Genomic DNA, 19,403 nt, shown 5'->3' on the forward strand with positions numbered 1-19,403 from the left:
GGGTCTTGGGGTCCCCAGGGAAGGTTTTTCAGGGGGACCAGAGTGCCCCAAAACACTCTAATTTTTTGGGTGGTGGCAGCAAGTACCAGGTCCAAGCTGGTAACTAAGCTTGGAGGTTTTCATGCTAACCCCCATATTTTGGACGCTAAGGTTGACTCTATATTTTCCATATCTGGTGTTTTGTGTACCACAATTGTTACTAAGTAGCAATGTTTCAGAGTGTGTGTGTACTGTGGTTTACAAAACTTAAAGCTCAGTGTTAAATCATGCTTTTTCAGAATAGTGGTTAATAAGCAAAGGGGAGCAAGAATAGCTCATGAGGTCACCTGTACCAACTTACAGACCCAGGACACAGTCAGTAAGACCCGTAAGTAGGAAAAGATAGTATTAACTTGTGTGATATATTTGGTGACTTAAAACTCAACTCAAAATAGGCCAGATTTTGCTCCTATTAAAATAATCATAAAACTCCATTGAATTTACTGGGTCTGCAAATAGCTGAAAGAGAAATCAGTGGTAATAGAACTATTTTGTGTAGGTTTGTGCAACTGACAGCTAGAGAATGTTACCCAAGGGTTTGTCAGTCACTTTTGTTGCCAAGGAAATTTTTAAAAAATCACCAGTGTATGTCTTATTCTAAAAATATAACATTTAGTTCTTTTCTGAAGATAGCTGAAATCAAAATGATGGATTCAGCAAAAACAGTACTGTGAGCTTGGCTGAGAAACCCTGCTACATTAGATACACTGTAGCTTTTCAGCCACATTTGTATGGAGAAAGAAAGCAATTGTGACTTGTTCTACACTGTAAAACTGTGTAATCTCTCCCTCAAACAGCCAAAGCAAGATGTAATACAACGCATTTTTCTATGTATCAGACAGAACCTAGCCTTGTTTTGCGCATTCTAACTACAACTGAACAAATAGTAGGAAAACTTTTTCATAAATATTCATTCAAATTCAAAACAATTTCAATTTGACTGTGTTCACAACTCTTTTGTGTTCACTTTCTGCAAACATTTGAGTGCTCAAGCTTGATTCACAAAAATCCTAGTGCAAAGTGAATTTAAGGCTGAATGTTCGGCTAAAGCCTGATCCAAAACCCACTGAAGTCAAAGGAAAGACTCATGCTGATTTTAATGGGCTTTGGATCAGAGCCACAGTCATTAAAGGCCAATTTGGAATTATATATTTAGTTGTAAGATTTGTAATTCAACTGTGTTGTTTAGTCACTTAAATAATCCAATCAGGAAACACTGTGTAAATTTTAGATACTCATCATGAATTCTTTATGAATAATCTGCAGATTAAGAATTATTAACTGAAAAAACTCAAAATTAATTTCAAGTAATAAGTACATTCAAGAATTTGACAATCTTTTCATGGGCAATTCACAAACAGAAATATGATAGATAAATTATTTGTCAGAAACTATTGGCTCAGGTCTCCTAATAAATCTTTACATCCTGCTCTTTTCAAACTACATTTGTTATTCAAAACAGTATTTTTTTTTAAATGTAATTAGCCATTAGCAGATCATAGTACAGTGTGTGGCATTGGCAGAGCATTACTGAGCTCAAGACTAATGTCCTAGCCTTCCCAAAAAGACTACAGTGTCCATATTCTCCCAACCTTCCTTTCTCTTCCAATATTTTTTTTTAAAAATACACCTCATAGTGAGATTGGTATTGGCTGCCAGCCAGCTAGCCTGAACTTGAGGTTGACAAGTGCAATGTTGATATGTTAGTTCTTTGAAGAGTCACACTACAAGTCCAATCAGTTAGCTTTTTTCTCATCTTAATTCTTTTGCACACAGAGCTCCAGCCTTAAAATGCATCCCCTGCAAAATTATTATTCAAAATGGCTACTGGTATACTCAAACTTCAACTGACCTCCTTACTTCCTTCTTTAAATGTTTCTGATCCCATGCTATTTATAAGAAACACAACCAAGAGCTGAATTTCAAGAAGATTACACTACATATGTGTTTAGGCATACATCCTGCATCAGGGAACTGAAAACCAGCCAATGGGAGCTTCAGCGGTGATGCTTGCAGGAGTGGGCAGTGCATGGAGATTCATTGCTCCCCTCCCCCCAAGGGGCACACATAGACATGCCAGCAGCAGTCGGCCATAGCTGCTTCCAGGAGTGGCGTGGGGCCACGGCATGCAGGCAGCCTGCCTGAACCCCGCTGCACCGCTGGCCGGGAACCCCCTGTGGTAAGCACCTCCCAGAGCTTGCATCTCACACCCCCTCCCGCACCCCATCCGCCTGTCCCAGGCCAGAACCCCTTCCTGCACCCAAACTCCCTCCGACCCTGCATCCCCTCCTGTACCCCAATCCCCTGCCCCAGCCCAGAGCCCCCTCCTGCACCAAACTCCCAGATCCCACATCCCTCACCCTCTCTGGCACCCCAACACTCTGCACCAGCCCAGAGCTCCCTCCCAGACCCCAAACCCCGCACTCCATTAATATAGTAGAAATGTGCAGACTGTGACAACTTACAATCTGTGTTGTTTTTGGAAAGTTCTGTAGTGTCTAAGTCTATTAGGTACTGATTTCAGTTTATTTCATTATGACATCTGAAACTGCATTGATAGTAAATCACAAATGGAGCCTAATTTACAAAGTTGTCCAATGCAGTAATTCCTTTTAATTTTTGTACGTAAGTACACATGACTTCCGTGGCAATATTATTAATAACTAATTCCCAGAAGACACTGTTAACTTGTTGGATGAACTGGTTACCTACTGATGATTTTATCTATTCATTAGTTTGCATGTGACTTTTTAGTGGGTATAGTTTGATTGAATCTTCTCATTGGGGGAATTTTATCTGTTGCGCTCCATGATTGCTAGTCCTTCACTTCTGTTGTAATGACTGAGTAAGTCTATCTTTCACATTCCAGCCGCAGGCTGTTTTGTCTTGTGACTTGTTGCTTCTTTAAGATGTGGTAATATGCTGGATGAGACAAGGCAGCAACAGTAAGGAGCTTCATTGGGCTCTGAAGTGACATGCATTCATTAAGTAGCAGAAGTAGATAATTTATACTAGCAGAGCCTTCTCCCACACACTGCATTCTTCCACAATCTGTATCTGTGCCAAAGGTGACTCTTACAAAATGGCTTACTCCTAACCTGTGTAACTTGTCCTTAATAATCTTGTCCCCAGGTTCGACAGTTGCACATTGTGTTTTATGCACACCATCCTTCTTTTGTCCTTACACTATCTCTTTGTCCGCAGTGCAGTACCTCGTTGCTCAGAAGGACAGTGATGTCTCATATGATAGCTCATTGTTCGGGTTACATCTGCTCTGTTGGGTGTCGTCGGGTCCTCAGAAATCATAAATGCAGATGCTTTTACCATATTTAAATAAACATTGTCTTTTCATTGTTTATTTGATCCTTCCTCACTCACTGAAGTTATCCATTATCTCAATCACAAATCTATAGAGGAAAGAGAACTATTGGTACCTCTTCCTACCAAAGCAGGATTGTTGCTAGCAGTACTAGTACATCCACCATTTCCCCAGTCAAACAGATAGCACCTTCAGAAAAGTTTTCTGGATAGTCACCCTCATTTTCTTCTTTCTTCATTTAATTCCAATATTTCTAGTTACTCTGTGGTCTGTTCTGTTATCCTAAATTGTTTCTCTCCTCGTTTACATTCTTTAAATATTTGCAGACTTCTGTCCCTCCTCACTTATTGTTTTGACAAACTACACCTATTTACTTCTTTTTGTCTTTCCTCATAAGGCAGCATGGTGTAAAGCAGGATTTCCGAACACATTCTTAGTGTGTCCTGCATCATAAATGAGATATCGTGCCAAAAATTCTCTCTTTTCCCATGCAGGATCGTGAAGCATCCCTTTGTGGCTTCTACAACAATTAATTGAATGTGGAAAAGTTACACTGGGTACATATTTGTATATTTTTAACTGTCTTTAATGTGAGAAGCATGTTCGCCTGTTTTAAAAAAAACAAACAAGTGTTGCTCTTCATTTTATCTCACTTAGCAAGCAATATGGAGGACAGCCAACACCATCTGATCAGTACATATCTCCGGTAAGGGCTCTGCAAACCACAGTCTGCAGTTTGGGAAACATTTGTGTAAAAGGAATGAGCAAGGGTTGAGAATCAGAAACTCCTGATTCTAATCTTGACTCTCTGTTAAGGTCTGCCTCAGTTCCCCACCCTGCGTGGTAGAAATGGGCATATTAATACTTATACATATCTCACAAGGGTCTTTGAAGGATTACCTAATTAATGTCTGTACATGCCTTTGAATATATCAAGTACTATGAAACTGCTAATTGTTACTTAGTTCATCTATACAGAACTCTAACTAGTTATGTTGCCCTCCCCAGAACTCTCTCCAATTTGTCACACATTTCTGGCAATGAGGTGCAGGAACTGAACACAAGGAAAAATGGAAAGAGGAAGTTTCTGGCCAGTGGCTATTACAAAATAAGGCCCTGGATCCAGAAAACATGCATGTACTTAGCCTTAGGCCCCTGAGTAGTTCCACTGATTTCACATGCATAAAGTTAAGCACATGCATAAGTATTTGCATGACTAGGGCCTAAAGCTAGACTCAAAGCAAAACTAATCAACAACAGACATGGAGGAATGCAAGAAGCAGAATGGAACTCCAAAGAAGGGAGCTAAGAAGTTTCTTTTAAGTTAAAACATGCCTAATTTACACTGGGATTTCTAACAGTTCTCTCACATGTATGTTGCTTAAGGCCTTTCAGGCAAAAGTATATACTTTGTTTTTTTATTTTAATCAATATATGTCTTAGACACCCTTGCAGTTCAGGCCTATCTGTATTTTTATACCTGTCTGAAAATGTTATTTATATACAGTAAAGTGAAACACCGCTGGCAAGACTCATTCCTTTCCAGTACAGCTGGTCGAACAGTATTTGCCAATAGTTTGGTTGATTTTGATTTTCCCAGCCAGCTGATGAATAACTATTCCCAGCTGTTTTTCCAACTTTACAGATGGTTAGATCCCATTTGCCTGACACATTATTTACAAATACAATGTTATTTGTAACTGGCGAATAATTTCCCCTACTATTTCCCATAGTGGTTCCAGGGGTGCAGGAACAATTTGTATAGTGGGCGTGCTGAGAGCCATTGAACCAAACTGTGAATGCTGTATATGATAGAACCACTTCAAGCCAGGGGGTGTGGCAGCACCCTGAGCACCCTTGGTTCCAGCACCTATGGGTGGTTCCAGGCCTGGAATGCCAGGGGCAGGGGGACCCAAGCTGAGCCTCACTCCCGCTCCTCTGCTACTGTCCCCTAGTTCCTGGAGGGAGCTGTGTGCCCCCTTGCCAGGATCCGGATGGCGGGGAGGGGGGCTGGCAGGCAGGAGGGGCACACGCCGATCCCTGCACGGGAAGAAGCTGGGGGGGGCAGACTGGTGAGGTTTCCCCCCCCCCGGGAGGGAGGGGTGAGGGGGCGGCCTCGCGCCCTCTGATCTCCTCTCGTGCCCGGGTGTCTGGTTTCCGGCAGCGCGGGGTCCCGGCGGCCTGGCCCCGCCCCGCCGCGGGAAGGGGGATATGAAGAGGAGCCGCCGCGGCTGCAGCTGCCGAGCGAGCAGACGAGTTGCCGGGGACGGAGTGGGGCGCACGGGAGCCAGCGGGCGCCGGGCAGGGAGGCTTCCCCAGGCGTGACAGCCGGAGCGCGTCGCACCTCCCCGGCAGGGAGCACGTCCGCCCCGCCAGCAGCAGGCGGTGCCCAGCGATGGGACCCCCCGGCCCCCCGTGAGCGCGGGCGGGCGGGCGGCGGCGGAGAGGCGGGAGCGCTCCCCGGGCTGGAGGATCCGGCGGCACCTTCTGCCTGGGCTAGTGCCCCTGCCTGCGGCGCCCCCGGCTCGCCTCTTCCGAGCCTCTCCTGCCTGCCTGGCTGTCAGGTCCGCGCTGAAGGGACCGTTCGCCTGCCACCCACCAGCCATAGCCGGGGGGCGCCCGAGAAGAAGACGAGGAAGGAGAGGCAATAAGGCGAGAGGCGGCGGAGAGCTGGAAATGTCCCTTCCCTGTTGCAACCTGGTTAGATACCTGTTCCCAGCCCTGCTCCTGCATGGTGAGTGCCCGAGGGGCGATTTCCCCTTGGGGTTAATGGCTGTTCCAAGACTATTGAAGGCTCCGTTGCCTTCTCCCAGGATGGCTGCAATGGGGGTGGGGGAGCGGTGCAGCATTGTGCCGCTGGCGTCAATACAGGAGTTTAATACGGTGGCGTTTTCCAGGGAGGAGAGTTGTGTGATTCGTTTCCAAGATCAGCTCTCAGAAGAGTTCTCTCCCTCCCCCACCCCCTGTAGGATTTCCAGACTATGTCCTGAGAGAGGTTTTTTTAAAAAAAAAACCCAAAACCTAAATTGTGGTCGGTCTCAAGAGCGTTCCGGAGCCTGTTGGCTGACTCTTGATGTGGCCAAAAATTGTAGGAGGTTCTGAAGGACGGAGCTAGGCTCATATGGGGAGAAGTTTCATGCATTTTTATGCCTGCCTTTCTTGGAAGTGGATAGTTGGGCCACATGATTAAGTTTTCTTGTTTGTTAGAGAGGAAGTACATTGATATATAAAGTCAAAGCATACAATGATTTCATTTATTTGTTTAAACCTTCATTGCTAAGAATCTTTCTTAATAAAACATTTTGTCAAACTTCTACAAACAGGATGACATGGAAGTTGCCCCACCAGTTGCCTATGAAGTTCTTGTAATTTAAAATATATGTCTGTACCAGCTCTGGCACTGCATCCCATCTGGGGGCTCAATCCAATGCTGCTTTAAGAGGCTCTGAGTAAAATCCTACCCCTAATGAATTCAGCCAGAGCTTTGCTATGGAGTTCAATAGGGCCAGGATTTCACCTGCAGGCTTTTCCTAAGAGCTGTTCTTTGGTCTTGGGAGTAGTTATTGAGAAAGCTTGGATAAAAGAATGTTAGTACTGGGTTTAGTGCACCTAAGTATTTGATTTAGAACACTACGGCTCTTTGGACCTGTTACTTTAAAATATGCAAACTTCTGCGTTGACCCCACCTAAACATATCATTACAGTGTAAGTCTTTGGAAGCAGTATTGTGGTGGGAGCAGGGTTAATTTTAAGTGATAAGTTAATTTTACGATGGACCACTTAAATGGTCAAAGCTGGGTGCCTAAAGCCACATTTAGGCATCCAATTTTTAGAAGTGCTGAGCACCACAGTTTCAGCTTTCTTAAAAGGTATTTGAGGGTGCTCAGCACCAGTGAAAATTAGGCTATTTAATTAGGTGCCTAAATACATATTTACAGGCCTCCCTTTATGCATCCATGTTTGAAAATTTTGGTGAGATATTCTTCTCAGTGTCTCAACCTATTCAGTTACATCAGCATTTTGAGGACCGTTCCTAATACTGAAGTACTGTATTCTGCAGCATCCAGCCTTCTTCAATAAACTTCCTCAGGTCCTAAAATCTGCTTTTAAAAGGAGGTGCCTCTTTCAAGTATACTAAAACTGGGCATCCCACAGGATCCAGCCTTAGAATAGGGGACCGGAGTCAGAACTTTAAAGCACTTCTTAAAATTGTCTGTTTTGGAATGCGGATTGTCTTTCTTTATGTTTGTAGTTTTAAGCTAAACAGACAGATGGTGCTCAATAAATTTGTGTTTTGTTTTTATAGAGAGAGCATTTGCTCACCTCTCCTCCAAAACATATATAGACTATGTAAACAAGTTAGTTGAGCCAGACCTGCCTGGACGCCAAGGTGTACCTTTAAAACTCTGTGATCTGTGAATCTAAAAGTCAAAATGGAATGTTTGAAGTTAGAGAGTGAAGAGAGAAGTTATAATTATAGGGTTGACTGCCAGCCTCATCTGCTTGGAATTACAGAGCAGTTTTAAACTTTGGCTGAAAAGAGAAACAAATCAAGGCCAATGATCAGATCAAAATAACAGCTGCCAGAAGAAGATGAAACAGGAAAATCATATTTTTTTCCCTTCAAATGGGAAACCAGTCAGGCCAATGACCAGATAAAAAAGCAGCTGCCAAAAGAAAATGGAAAAAAATAGATGATTTTCCTGTTTCATCTGCAGTTATGTATCACAGAACAAAATATACCTATCAAATACTGTTTAGAAAGTAAAAACTTGAAAACTTGTTTGTGAACATATACATATCAGTAAGATAGGGACTGAAGCAAAGATTTATTGTGGAAAACTATTGCCCCCTTGGGCTGAGATAGGAACAAACAGTGGGATACAATGCGCAAAGATGTAGTTTAGCCTAATCTAGGTTTTGCCCATTCTAGGTTTGATTATAATCTCTAAACATTATAAATGTATTGCACTGCCCTGGGGCTTTTTTCAAAGGTCTTTTAGATCACATGGCTATCTCCCAGTCAGCTGGATTGCGCTTGGTAATGAGAGAGAGAGAATTTTCCCCTTTTAATTCAAAGTGCTGTTTGTTAATTTAATGGAAGTTAAAACTATGTAACTGCTGTGTAAGACTCAAGCTCATATTTTCATTGCAACATTACTCCTAATATTGTTAAGTTAACATTATGAAAAAATTGTACTCATTAGTCAAAATGGAACCTGTAGAATGTCAAAAGAGGTTTGCAGCTGGAAGTTGTCCATTATCAGTATTTCTTTGCTTTTATATGAAAAGCCACAAAAGTTTCAGATGTCAAATGCTGCAAAAATTCAGCTCCAGAAAACCTGCTTAATCAGAGCTATGGTAAAGTGTATTCAAAACAAAATAGCTAATTTGTTTTCAAATGACTAATTTATCTTACAAATGTGAGGAAATTACCATAGAGTGTTGCTGAATATGTGATTGTTATAGTAATGTATTTAAAACTTTAAATAAAATAATTGGTTCCTTATATGATAACATCCTCCACTAAAATATTCAGTTTTAATGAAGTTTATTCAGTCAGGACTGTTAGACTTTTCAAGGCAGAATTCATTGTTTATGCAAAACTAAATAAATTCATACATTATTTCAGTGCTTCAACAGTGTCACTGAAATTGGTTGGATAGAAGTGTTTTATTTCCTTTCTTATGAATTTCATTGTATTTTAATGAATGAGGCAAAATACTATGTCCCATATACATAGAGATGGGCAAGGCAGAAGTTTGAGCTGTGAGATGTATGTTCCCCTTAGTAAAATAATTGAATTCAGTTAGGATTTAGGAGAAGACAAATCAGAAAGGGAGTTCCCTCTGTTCAGTGCTTACCATATCAAGCATGAAAGTAGACAGAGAGAGAGAGAGAGAGAGAGAGAAATAAAGCAGCATGGGCTGAATTCCACTTTCAATTAAAACAAAATGTAAATCCGAAGTAACTTTGTTGACTTTCAGTGGACTTATGGTAACTTTACTCTGGTGCAACTGAGCTGGATTTTGTGCTATGTATATATACATAGACTATTTTGAAATAGAATGATATTGTGTTGTCTATAAACTGAAAAATAAAATCAATGAAAATGACGGAGAAAGAAAAATTTCAGGTATTCAAGACAAGACTAATACTTTGTTATTAATGCAACTTTTGTAGTTACATATGTAGTGTGTGCTTCCTGTACATAGATTGCATGATTACTTTGGTATAGGATCCTGTCCTGCAGTATTTACTCAAACTCCAATAAGTTTAATGGTAGTTTTCCCTGAGTTTTTTCCCTAATTTGTATGTAATATAGAACAGTGGTGCTGGAACAGTTTTTATAGTGGGGGTGTTGAGAGCCGTTTAAGCGAACTGTAAACCCTGTACAGTAACTCCTCACTTAAAGTCGTCCCAGTTAACATTGTTACATTGCTGACCAGTTAGGGAAGGTGCTCATTTAAAGTTGTGCAATGCTCCCTTCTAATGTGGTTTGGCAGCTGCCTGCTTTGTCCACTGCTTGCAGGAAGAGCAGCCTGTTGGAGCTAGCTGGTGGGGGGCTTGGAATCAGGGTGGACTGGCAGCTCCCAGCTCCCCTAAGTTCTTTGTGCTGCAGCTGCCCAGCAGGCTAGCAAGTGCTGGCAGTGGGGGGAAGAACAGCTGAATGCCATGTGCTGCTCCTGCCCTCTGCCTTGGAGCTGCTCCCAGACTCCTGCTTGCTGTATGTGGGGAGGGGAGAAGTGGGGGGCTAATGTCAGGGTGTCCCCTCCCCCTGCACCCTGCTTACCCCATTTCCATAGAGCAGGGGGGGACAGGGTTTTGATCTCAGCAAGCTGATCTAATTAACAAGGCAGTGTACTTAAGACTGGGGTCAGCTACTTAAAGGAGAAATGTGCATCTCGCTCTCACACACAGGTGTGTGTCTCTGGCTCTGTCCGCTGTGCTCTCTCCCCCCCCATGCCTGCTGCCTTGTAGAGTGAGGCTGCATTAGTGAGTTAACCCTTGATTAATTGCTCGTTCATCATTTAGCAGTAAGGCATTCCCTGGGAAGTATCCCATCCTCTGACACCTCCACCTCAACCAAGCTTCACAGTTATCATCACAGTGTACCAGTATTAAATTGTTTGTTTAAAACTTATACGTGTGTGTGTGTGTATGTATATGTATGTGTGTGTGTATGTATATGTATGTATGTATATGTGTGTATACATACACTATATACAGTGTGTGTATTATATATATATATATATATAAAAAATACACACACACACACTGTATATAGTGTCTTTTGTCTAGTGAAAAAATTTCCCTGGAACCTAACCCCCTCATTTACATTAAATCTTATGGGGAACTGGATTTGCTTAGCATCATTTCACTTAAAGTTGCATTTTTCAGGAACATAACTACAATGTTAAGTGAGGAGTTACTGTATATAAAGGCACCTGCTTCAAGCTAGGGGTGTGGCAGCACCTCTAGTTCCAGCACCTATGGTATAGAATAGATGTGTGTAGATGTCTGTGGTATAGAACCTACGTTTGCTTGAAAAAGGGCAAAGTCACTCTACTTTATGTATTGTGTTGTATTTAGGGTCCAGTTTTCCCTCCTGGAAGTTAATACCTAAGCTCCCATTGACTGTAGTGGAGACAGACTCGAACCCTTAATGGTTTACAGAAATACACACTTGAGATGCCACCGCTTTTTCTTCATTCAGTGATGGTGTCCATTCTAGTACAAAATTTAATTCAACATTACAGAGCTCGTTTTATAAAACGGCTTAAAACACGTTATATGAAACAGCAGAGTGTGGAAACGATTTGAACCTACAATTCTCCTCCTCTCTCATACGCTGGTGGGAATTTATACTTGAGCCATTAGACTCAGGTTTGATTGCTATTTTTATTTTGTTTTAATTTTTTTAAAATGTACAGCACCTATGACCCTTTTGGTAAATGGTGCTTAATAAGTGACATTAAAGGGCACTGTCAAGGAATTTATCATGATATTTAAATTAATGTTTATACAGTATTTTATAACACCTTGAAAGCATAACCCTAAAAAGCTGTAAACTTTTCTCCTTACCAAATCCATTCATTCCTCCACAATGCATACCAACTTTGTTGTGAAGTGGCTCATGAGGAATACAGATCTGAGGATACTGATTCTCTTTTAAAGAAGAGAGCACAAACGCATCTACTTAAAAATTAAAGTCAAAGAATTTCAGTAGATTACTTGTGTGAAAAGTTATTGGGGCGTCAAGTTCTTGCTGTCCCTGCTCAATTGTTGACTGAAACAGGTGTTTTGGAAGAGTAAGCACTGAAGGCCTAACTCTCCCAGGTGCTGAGTGAACTGATTTCACTAGGTTTTGAAGTCGTTCAGCCTCCCCCAAGAGATTCTCAGACTATTTCAGTACTGGGTGTTGAGTAAGGACATCAGGATTTGTGCCATAAAATAACAGAAGATCTAATTCTGGGCTAGTCAGCCTTGACAGAGTTTCTAATTGTTACATCTTAAAATCCTTGTCTTGTATCTCTGTTCAGTAACTTCAACATTATAAACTGGGCATTTCCCTCCTTTAAACCACAGGTCTGTTTGCAGACGTATATCTAAAAACTACGTACACACACAAGAAAAGTAATAGGTACATATGAAACAAAAGCAAATCTTGTTATCTTTTACAGTTGTAAACTTCAACCTTCTCTGCCCCCAATCCTTTGTTTGTAATCCCTTGTTATGGTATGTCTAATTTATGTCCCAGTCCTGTAAGGGCCCTTTGATGTATAAAGAAATAATAGTGGAGGAAAACATGGTAAGTAAACACACACATTTGTTTGGCAATGGGATGTTATAGTCTCCATTGTAATTACACAAGTTTGCACTGCAATTAAAAAGCTGTCATAGAGGTTATCTAGCACTTTCCCACATCAAGAGATAGCTGTACTCTAATGTATATTGTGCAGAGCAATTGACTAGATAAGTAAAGCTAAATACTTAATCTAGGCAATTATTTTTCATCTGTTTGAAAGATTTTTAGACAAGTTCCAACTTGAAAATAGTTTGCTGCAGAAATAAAATACTAATATTAAGTGATTCCCTCCAAGGATATAATGGTCACAGATAATAGCACTTAAGGTGACCAGATGTCCTGATTTTTATAGAGACAGTCCTGATTTTTGGGTCTTTTTCTTATATAGGCTCCTATTACCCGCCCCGATTTTTCATACTTGCTGTCTGGTCACCCTAATAGCACTTGGGCTTCCACATGTGGTTATTTGTGTGAGAATGGGCTATAAAAGGAAGCTACACTGGATTTACACTGGTGTGAATGAAGAAACAGTTTCACCCTATGTGTCTCAGTTGATGTAAATTAGGAACTTTCCAGTTATCAGACATGCTAGTCCAGATTTAGGTTTGAGTTTTGTTTGATGTTCCAGTTTAACTCTCTAATTGGCCACATTTGAAATCCAAACATGCAGAACTTGAGAAATTCTGGGTCTCAGTTTTGAAACTCCAAGTGTTTGAAGCCAAAGTTTTGATAGAGCTCGTTATAGATATATTGGTCCAAACTTTGCTGTCAGTTAAATAGCTATGGATTTAAACCAATGTAACTGATTTTGGTGTAACAGAGCAGAATTTAATCTATGAATTCAGATCTAGAACCTTTGAGTTTGAGCTAAACTCTAGTTACAGAATCATAGGACTTGAAGGGACTCAAGAGGTCATCTAGTCCAGTCTCCTGTGCTCCTGGCTGGACTAAGTGTTATCTAGACCATCCCTGGCAGGTGTTTCTCTAACCTGCTCTTAAAAATCTCAATGATAAAAACCTCCGTTCTACAGCCTCCTTTGGCAATATATTCCAGTGCTTAACTGTCCTGACAGGAAGTTTTTCCTAATGCCCAACCTAAATCGTCCTTGAAGCAATGGGCTTAAATTGCAGCTTGTCCTATCCTCGGAGGTTAAGGAGAATAATTTTTCTCCCACCTTATAACAACCTTTTCTATACTTGAAAACCATTATATGTCCCCTCTCAATCTTCTCTTCTCCAGACTAAACAAACCCAGTTTTTTCAATCTTCTCTCATAGATCATGTTTTCTAGACCTTGAATCATTTTTGTTGCTCTTCTCTGGACTTTCTCCAGTTTGTCCACATCTTTCCTGAAATGTGGCACCAGAACTGGAAGCAATATTCCAGTTGAGGCCTAACCAGCGCTGAGTAGAGCAGAAGAATTACTGCTTGTGTCTTGCTTACAACAATCCTGCTAATACATCTTAGAATGCTTGCTTTTTCTGTAACAGTGTTACACTTTTGACTCCTATTTAGCTTGTGATCCACTATGACCCCCAGATCCCTTCCTGCAGTACTCCTTCCTAGGCACTCATTTCCAATTTTGTATGTGTGCAACTGATTGTTCCTTCCTAAGTGGAGTACTCTGCATTTGTCCTTATTGAATTTCATCCTATTTACTGCAGACCATTTCTCCAGTTTGTCCAGATCAGATCATTTTGAATTTTAATCCTATCCTCCAAAGCACTTGCAACCCCTCCCAGCTTGGTATCCTCTGCAAACTTTATAAATATACTCTCTATGCCATTACCTAAATCATTGAAGAAGATATTGAGCAGAACCAAATCCAGAACTGATCCTTGCAGGACCCCACTTGATATCTCCTTCCAGCTTGACTGTGAACCACTGATAACTACTTTCTGGGAACAGTTTTCCAACCAGTTATGCACTCACTTTATAGTAGCTCCACCTAAGTTCTGTTTCCTTAATTTGTTTGAGACGGACATGCGAGACCGTGTCAAAACCCTTACTAAAGTCAAGATACACCACATCTACCACTTCCCTATTTTTGTTGCAAATATATCTCATATTAACATTAATTCACTGAAAACTGAAATTGAATATGTAATAATTGAAGACAGAATACTTTTTCTTACCAGCCTTTGGACCTAATACTGTTATCCAACTGAATACATTGCCAACAGCTTAATACTTTAAAAATTCTTATTTTACTCTCGATTGCTTAAGAACTTGAAAGTACCTTCTATCCTTATACTTGTTTTCCTTTTTTCATCTAGAAAACACTGGTTATTTTTTCTTCTTTTGTATTTCTCATGGAGCTGCAATTATTATGGCTTTCTTTATTTTACTTTTTGACTTACTATCTTGCTTAAGCACCAGCGTGATGAGTGATGCCATCTTCTGAATAGTATTCATTAAATAACTGAAACTACAAAGCAAAAAGAAGTTTTTATGGCATTATTTTTGTGGGTCATATTTAAAGTGTGGATTTTGTTTGAAATCTTTCAAATAGCTTAGGAATAGGTAGGTAATTTTGTTTTGTTTGTTTTTTTTTTGTTTTTTAAAGAGACAGACATATCAGATCCAGAAATATTTCCTAATTTATAATAAGTTTAAGGTAAATCAAATCTCGAGTCTAAATTACTTACATGCCCCTTTCATTGTTTATCATTTCCTTAGCTATCCTGCCGCAGACATGTATAGATTGTGAAACCCCCTTATTTGCCTCTGTTGTGGAAAGTAGCACATTTGGTTCCCTTTCAATGAAAGCCAAAGCTCTAAGTATGCAGCAATTATGTTTGGTCTCCAATGTTATTTAAAAGTGGTCTTTTAAATTAACTTCCACATTTTTCCATTTCACAAAAACACAGTTAACTGTGAGGCTGCCAACATCTTTTCATTTTATATAAACCAAAGGAATACTGTGAAGTTAATGAGACTACTCCCTGCTTAAAGCTGAACACATCCTTAAGTGCTTTGCCTAAAAAGGGTTTTAAAAGACTATTTTACATGTTGTACTGCAACATACCTTAATACACCAAAGTAATCCTAAAATCCAGTAATCGTGGTTTTTTTCCCCTTGTAAATTAGGAATAATTCAAAGTGAATAATTACTTGCCTATCCCAGTGTGCCATGCTGCAACTCTCTTTTAGATTTCTCATGAAAACCCACTCCTTTCATTAAGCCTTTAAATACTAGGCCATGTTGCTGAGATCTAGCAGCAACATCTAAACAGATTTTTATGTGCTGTACAGCACCAAGGACAATGTCAAAGCTGAATAAATAAATGTATTTCATCAGCACGTTTGCTCTTTATGCAATTTGAATCATGGATCCCATTTTCCTTAATGAAAATGCACCAAGCTGATTTTTTTGTTGTTTTGTTTATGAATGTGTCATTACCTTCAGAGTATCCTGAACAGCCTGGGGATTCTCACTGCAGAAGGTGGAGAAGAAGGAAAACATACTGCTGCAAAACTTCCCCATTTTTTAGAAAAGCATACAAGGAGATAAATGGTGCTCAAAGGGGGTCTTGTATCCTGCTTATGTCCATACTCTTTCAAGCCTCTGACAGCATCCAGGAATGGGAACAAACACTTGCATTATATCCAGGAAGGACAGATGTGTAAAGGCAGTGGCATGGTTGTTTACCAGGCCATTTACTGATGTGTCAAAGGCTGGGATGGAGAGCCAAAAGGGAACAATGTATGACAAATGGTGTATCTGATCTTAAGGTGATATAAAGAGGGAAGTATGATCCCACATCTGGGTACTTATGTACAATAAAACATACAAAGATGCAGAAAGGTGCAATCACTGAAACACTTATTCAGGGTGTGGGAGGCTGTGCTTATTACATATTGCACTGCCTCACCCCATAATACACACATGACAAGATACTTCTAAATGGGCAAGATAAGGGTCCAGTAGGGGGTGGCATTTATTCCCACCACATAACTTAGAGGCCACAAAACATCCTAGTAGTGTGACTATATATTTATACCACACTGTTATATTATTGTATGTGTGTTTTCCACATCTATTCCTCGCTCTCTGGTGCTTCCATTGTGTTCCTGTGCCTGTGCTCATTAGATGAGATGATTGGAGCAGTGAGATTTGTAACTTGTCCATATGCAGAACCAATAGATGATTGTGTTTTGACCCAGTATGGGAAAGTTAAGGTATAAAATCCTAACAACCCAATGCTGAGCAATGCCGAATTTATTATAAATTCAATAGACAAATTGAAAGTGCTGCTGAATTATTAATTACATATTTCCTGTCTTCATACAGTTGTTTTCAACTGTGGTTCATCTGCAAAGCTGTTAAACCAGTAATGGGTAGTTATTTTAATAAAACAGTGGCTGTCTTCTAATCAGTAATCTAAGATTTGTATTTGTTCACTTGTTAATCCTAATGTGCTTTACTCTTGATCCATATTTTCCTACACCTTATATAGCATGCAGCCTAAAGGAGTGCAAGAAGCATTCTTTCTTACGCTACATACTCATTTTGTTTGATTGATTAATTTTGTGTAGAAAGATTGCTGGTGAGTTTCCTATGTATGCATTACTAGAAACCAAAATTACTGAGTGCTAGAGATAAAATTAGCTTTTGAAATTCCTTTTTCCCTGAAAATAAAAATAGCAGAATCCGCCTTTAATTGACCACCTCAATCATCACAGAGGCTTCCTGTGTACAGAGGCTGTGCTTCGAATATTTGTTTTCCTTTGACTTTAAAAGGTGGCCTTTATTTGCAAGTTTATTATAGAAGCATTCAAATTAGAGGTGGCCCAAGCCACAAAGATCATATCTGGATCCAGCTTTCCCACAGCTACAGAGGTGTTTGGGTCCAGGTTTTGGGGTTGTCCTCTTACTGACAGACTTAAGAACCAGTTGTGAAGTTCAAATCCAGATCCACACTTCAGAGGTATTTGAATTCAGAGTTTTGGTTCTGATCCTGATCTCATTTTACAACATTTGTGAAATCTAGTCAGAGGATTTGTAATTTGTTGGCAGAAAGGGACATTTCCCAACAGAAAAAAATTTTTTTCTTCACATGGAACAAGTAATATAATCAATTCTTTCCCTAAGCACATAATATTGCCAAGCGAGTAATGTGTTAGTACTGCTAGATAAACAGTATAGCAGGTTGAGTATCAGTCATCCTTGCCAGAATCCCCTGGTTAACTTACACTTTTATTTCCCAGGGCTGGGAGAGGGTTCTGCCCTTCTTCATCCAGACAGCAGATCCCACCCTCAATCTTTAGAGAAGAGTGCATGGAGGGCTTTTAAGGAATCACAGTGTCATCACATGCTGAAACATCTTCACAATGGAGCCCGAATTACTGTGCAAATGCCTCCCACCATTGAAGGGCATTGGGTCTCTACTGGGTAAGGATAACAAAAAAAGATGCTTGAGTGCCCGGGGGTGGGGAGGGAAATATCTACAAATGTAAAAGCATTTTTCATAGCTACTTAGAATGACAGATATTTTAGTTGTACAACAGAATAGCATACTGTAAAGCTACCTTGTTATACACCACTTTGCAGTCTGCATTTTAAACAGTAAAGAATGCAATATTTTTAAAACTTGTTTTGATTTAGAAGGAACAAAATATTGTTAAAACCTGCTTATGAATATTGCACTATATTACAAGACTTCTACTGACTGGATCCTTGTTTTTAAGAGCTTTTGCATGTACAAATTTCATTTAGCAAATTAAATTAAGAAACTTAATTTCATCAGCCCAAGCATGTGCAAGTGCTTATCTGTACATCATGATGACATTCAATCAGAGTAAGATTCCATTTCCAGTGTCTCAGCTGTAATATTCATCAACCTATTTTAAATGATTTTCTTAGACTGTTTGGGGGGGTTTAAGATGTTTATGGGGCCTGATCCTGTAATCCTTACTCAGACAAAGCTACAACAGAACTCAATGAAAGTGGTTCCTGAGTAAGGACTGCTGGATTTGGACTGTAATTATTCCTGAAAATTCCTACAGATTTCAGTGGGAGTTCTGTGTGTGGAACAATTGCAGGATAAAGATAGAATCTTTTCTGACTATCCTAAGCAGATAAGCTACAAAGGCTTCAAACAGACAAGCTGCAAACTTTCCTTCTAGTACAGTAACTGAAAAAGTAACAATAGTAACTTATATTCACTGTTTTGTAACAAACCCAAAGCTACAGCAAGTTCACAGTAGCTAATACATTTTCTTAATGGAAAAGTTATGTGACCTTTAGTCTAATAAGTCAGTAACTAATTTTGATAATGAAACCCTTTTTTGGATGGGATTTAATGCTCTCCTGTAAAATGTGTAGCAATAGTTCCTTAGTTTTTTGCCTACACTTTATTATTAGTAGAGTGGAACCACTTAAATGACTGATCAAAGAATACATTTTCCACACATGTATAGGTATACACCAAAAAAGTGAGGTCCTCACCCAAAGTCCATTAAAGGCAATGGGAGTTTTTCCATTTATTTCAGTAGACTTTAGACTAGGCTCTGTAAGCCTAAAACTATTATCTTATAAGTGGAGCAACCCCTCTATTTAGGTTACCTAGCACTTTTCAGGGGTCTTGTATGTGATCATGTAACAGAAGCTTGTATCATAACATGTATGCAAATCAAGGTTTGCATGGGCACCTAAATTCTGGTGCTTGCTAATTTTCAGCTGCTTGACGCTGAAACCTAAACAACATTTTTCTAATGTAGTTTTTTCTCTATATGATCATAGCAATACGTCTATGTAAAGAATAAGTTCTCAACACACAATGAAAAATTGAAAATTGACCTGAAAAGTATAACCTTCTGAGCTTATAATTATTAAATTTACTATTTTTGAAAAGTATTTATTTTAAGCAGCCTGGATGACACTCAAGGGAGAGATTTTTTTCAAAGGCACAAAGGAGAGTTTGACTTTCAATGTGAGCTGGGAGCCTCCTTTGTACTTTTGAAAATCTTCCCCAGAATTAACAACCTAGCCTCTCACCTCTAGGTCATGCATTCAGGTGGCCGGAAAGCATTACCATCTGATGGCTGTGTGTGTGTGTATAAAATATTAAAAATTTACATTAAGTGTCTAGGAAGTTTGCATGGGTGCTACCAATACTGTACCTGTTTTGTGGTCAGTTAAGGTGCTTCATATTTCAGTGCTCTTGTCCTTTCTCTAAATTCACTATATTTTTAAAAGGAAATATTTATTTATTTTGCAGCCACTTCCTATGA

The 19,403-nt window shown here is 39.9% G+C and overlaps 1 protein-coding gene across 1 annotated transcript in view; it reads left to right on the plus strand.

Moving 5' to 3' along the window:
• Positions 1 to 5,798: 5,798 nt before the first annotated feature.
• The window catches only part of APCDD1 (APC down-regulated 1), a 37,227-nt gene continuing 23,622 nt past the window's right edge, over positions 5,799 to 19,403 (plus strand). Inside the window, exons 1-2 of the mRNA XM_030552746.1 lie at positions 5,799 to 6,092; positions 17,379 to 17,562. Of these exons, the coding sequence (XP_030408606.1) occupies positions 6,035 to 6,092; positions 17,379 to 17,562 (242 nt within the window). The 5' untranslated portion in view covers positions 5,799 to 6,034. The remainder of the gene's footprint in view (positions 6,093 to 17,378; positions 17,563 to 19,403) is intronic.

The sequence above is a fragment of the Gopherus evgoodei genome, chromosome 2, assembly GCF_007399415.2.
Source record: "Gopherus evgoodei ecotype Sinaloan lineage chromosome 2, rGopEvg1_v1.p, whole genome shotgun sequence".
NCBI lineage: Eukaryota > Metazoa > Chordata > Testudines > Testudinidae > Gopherus > Gopherus evgoodei.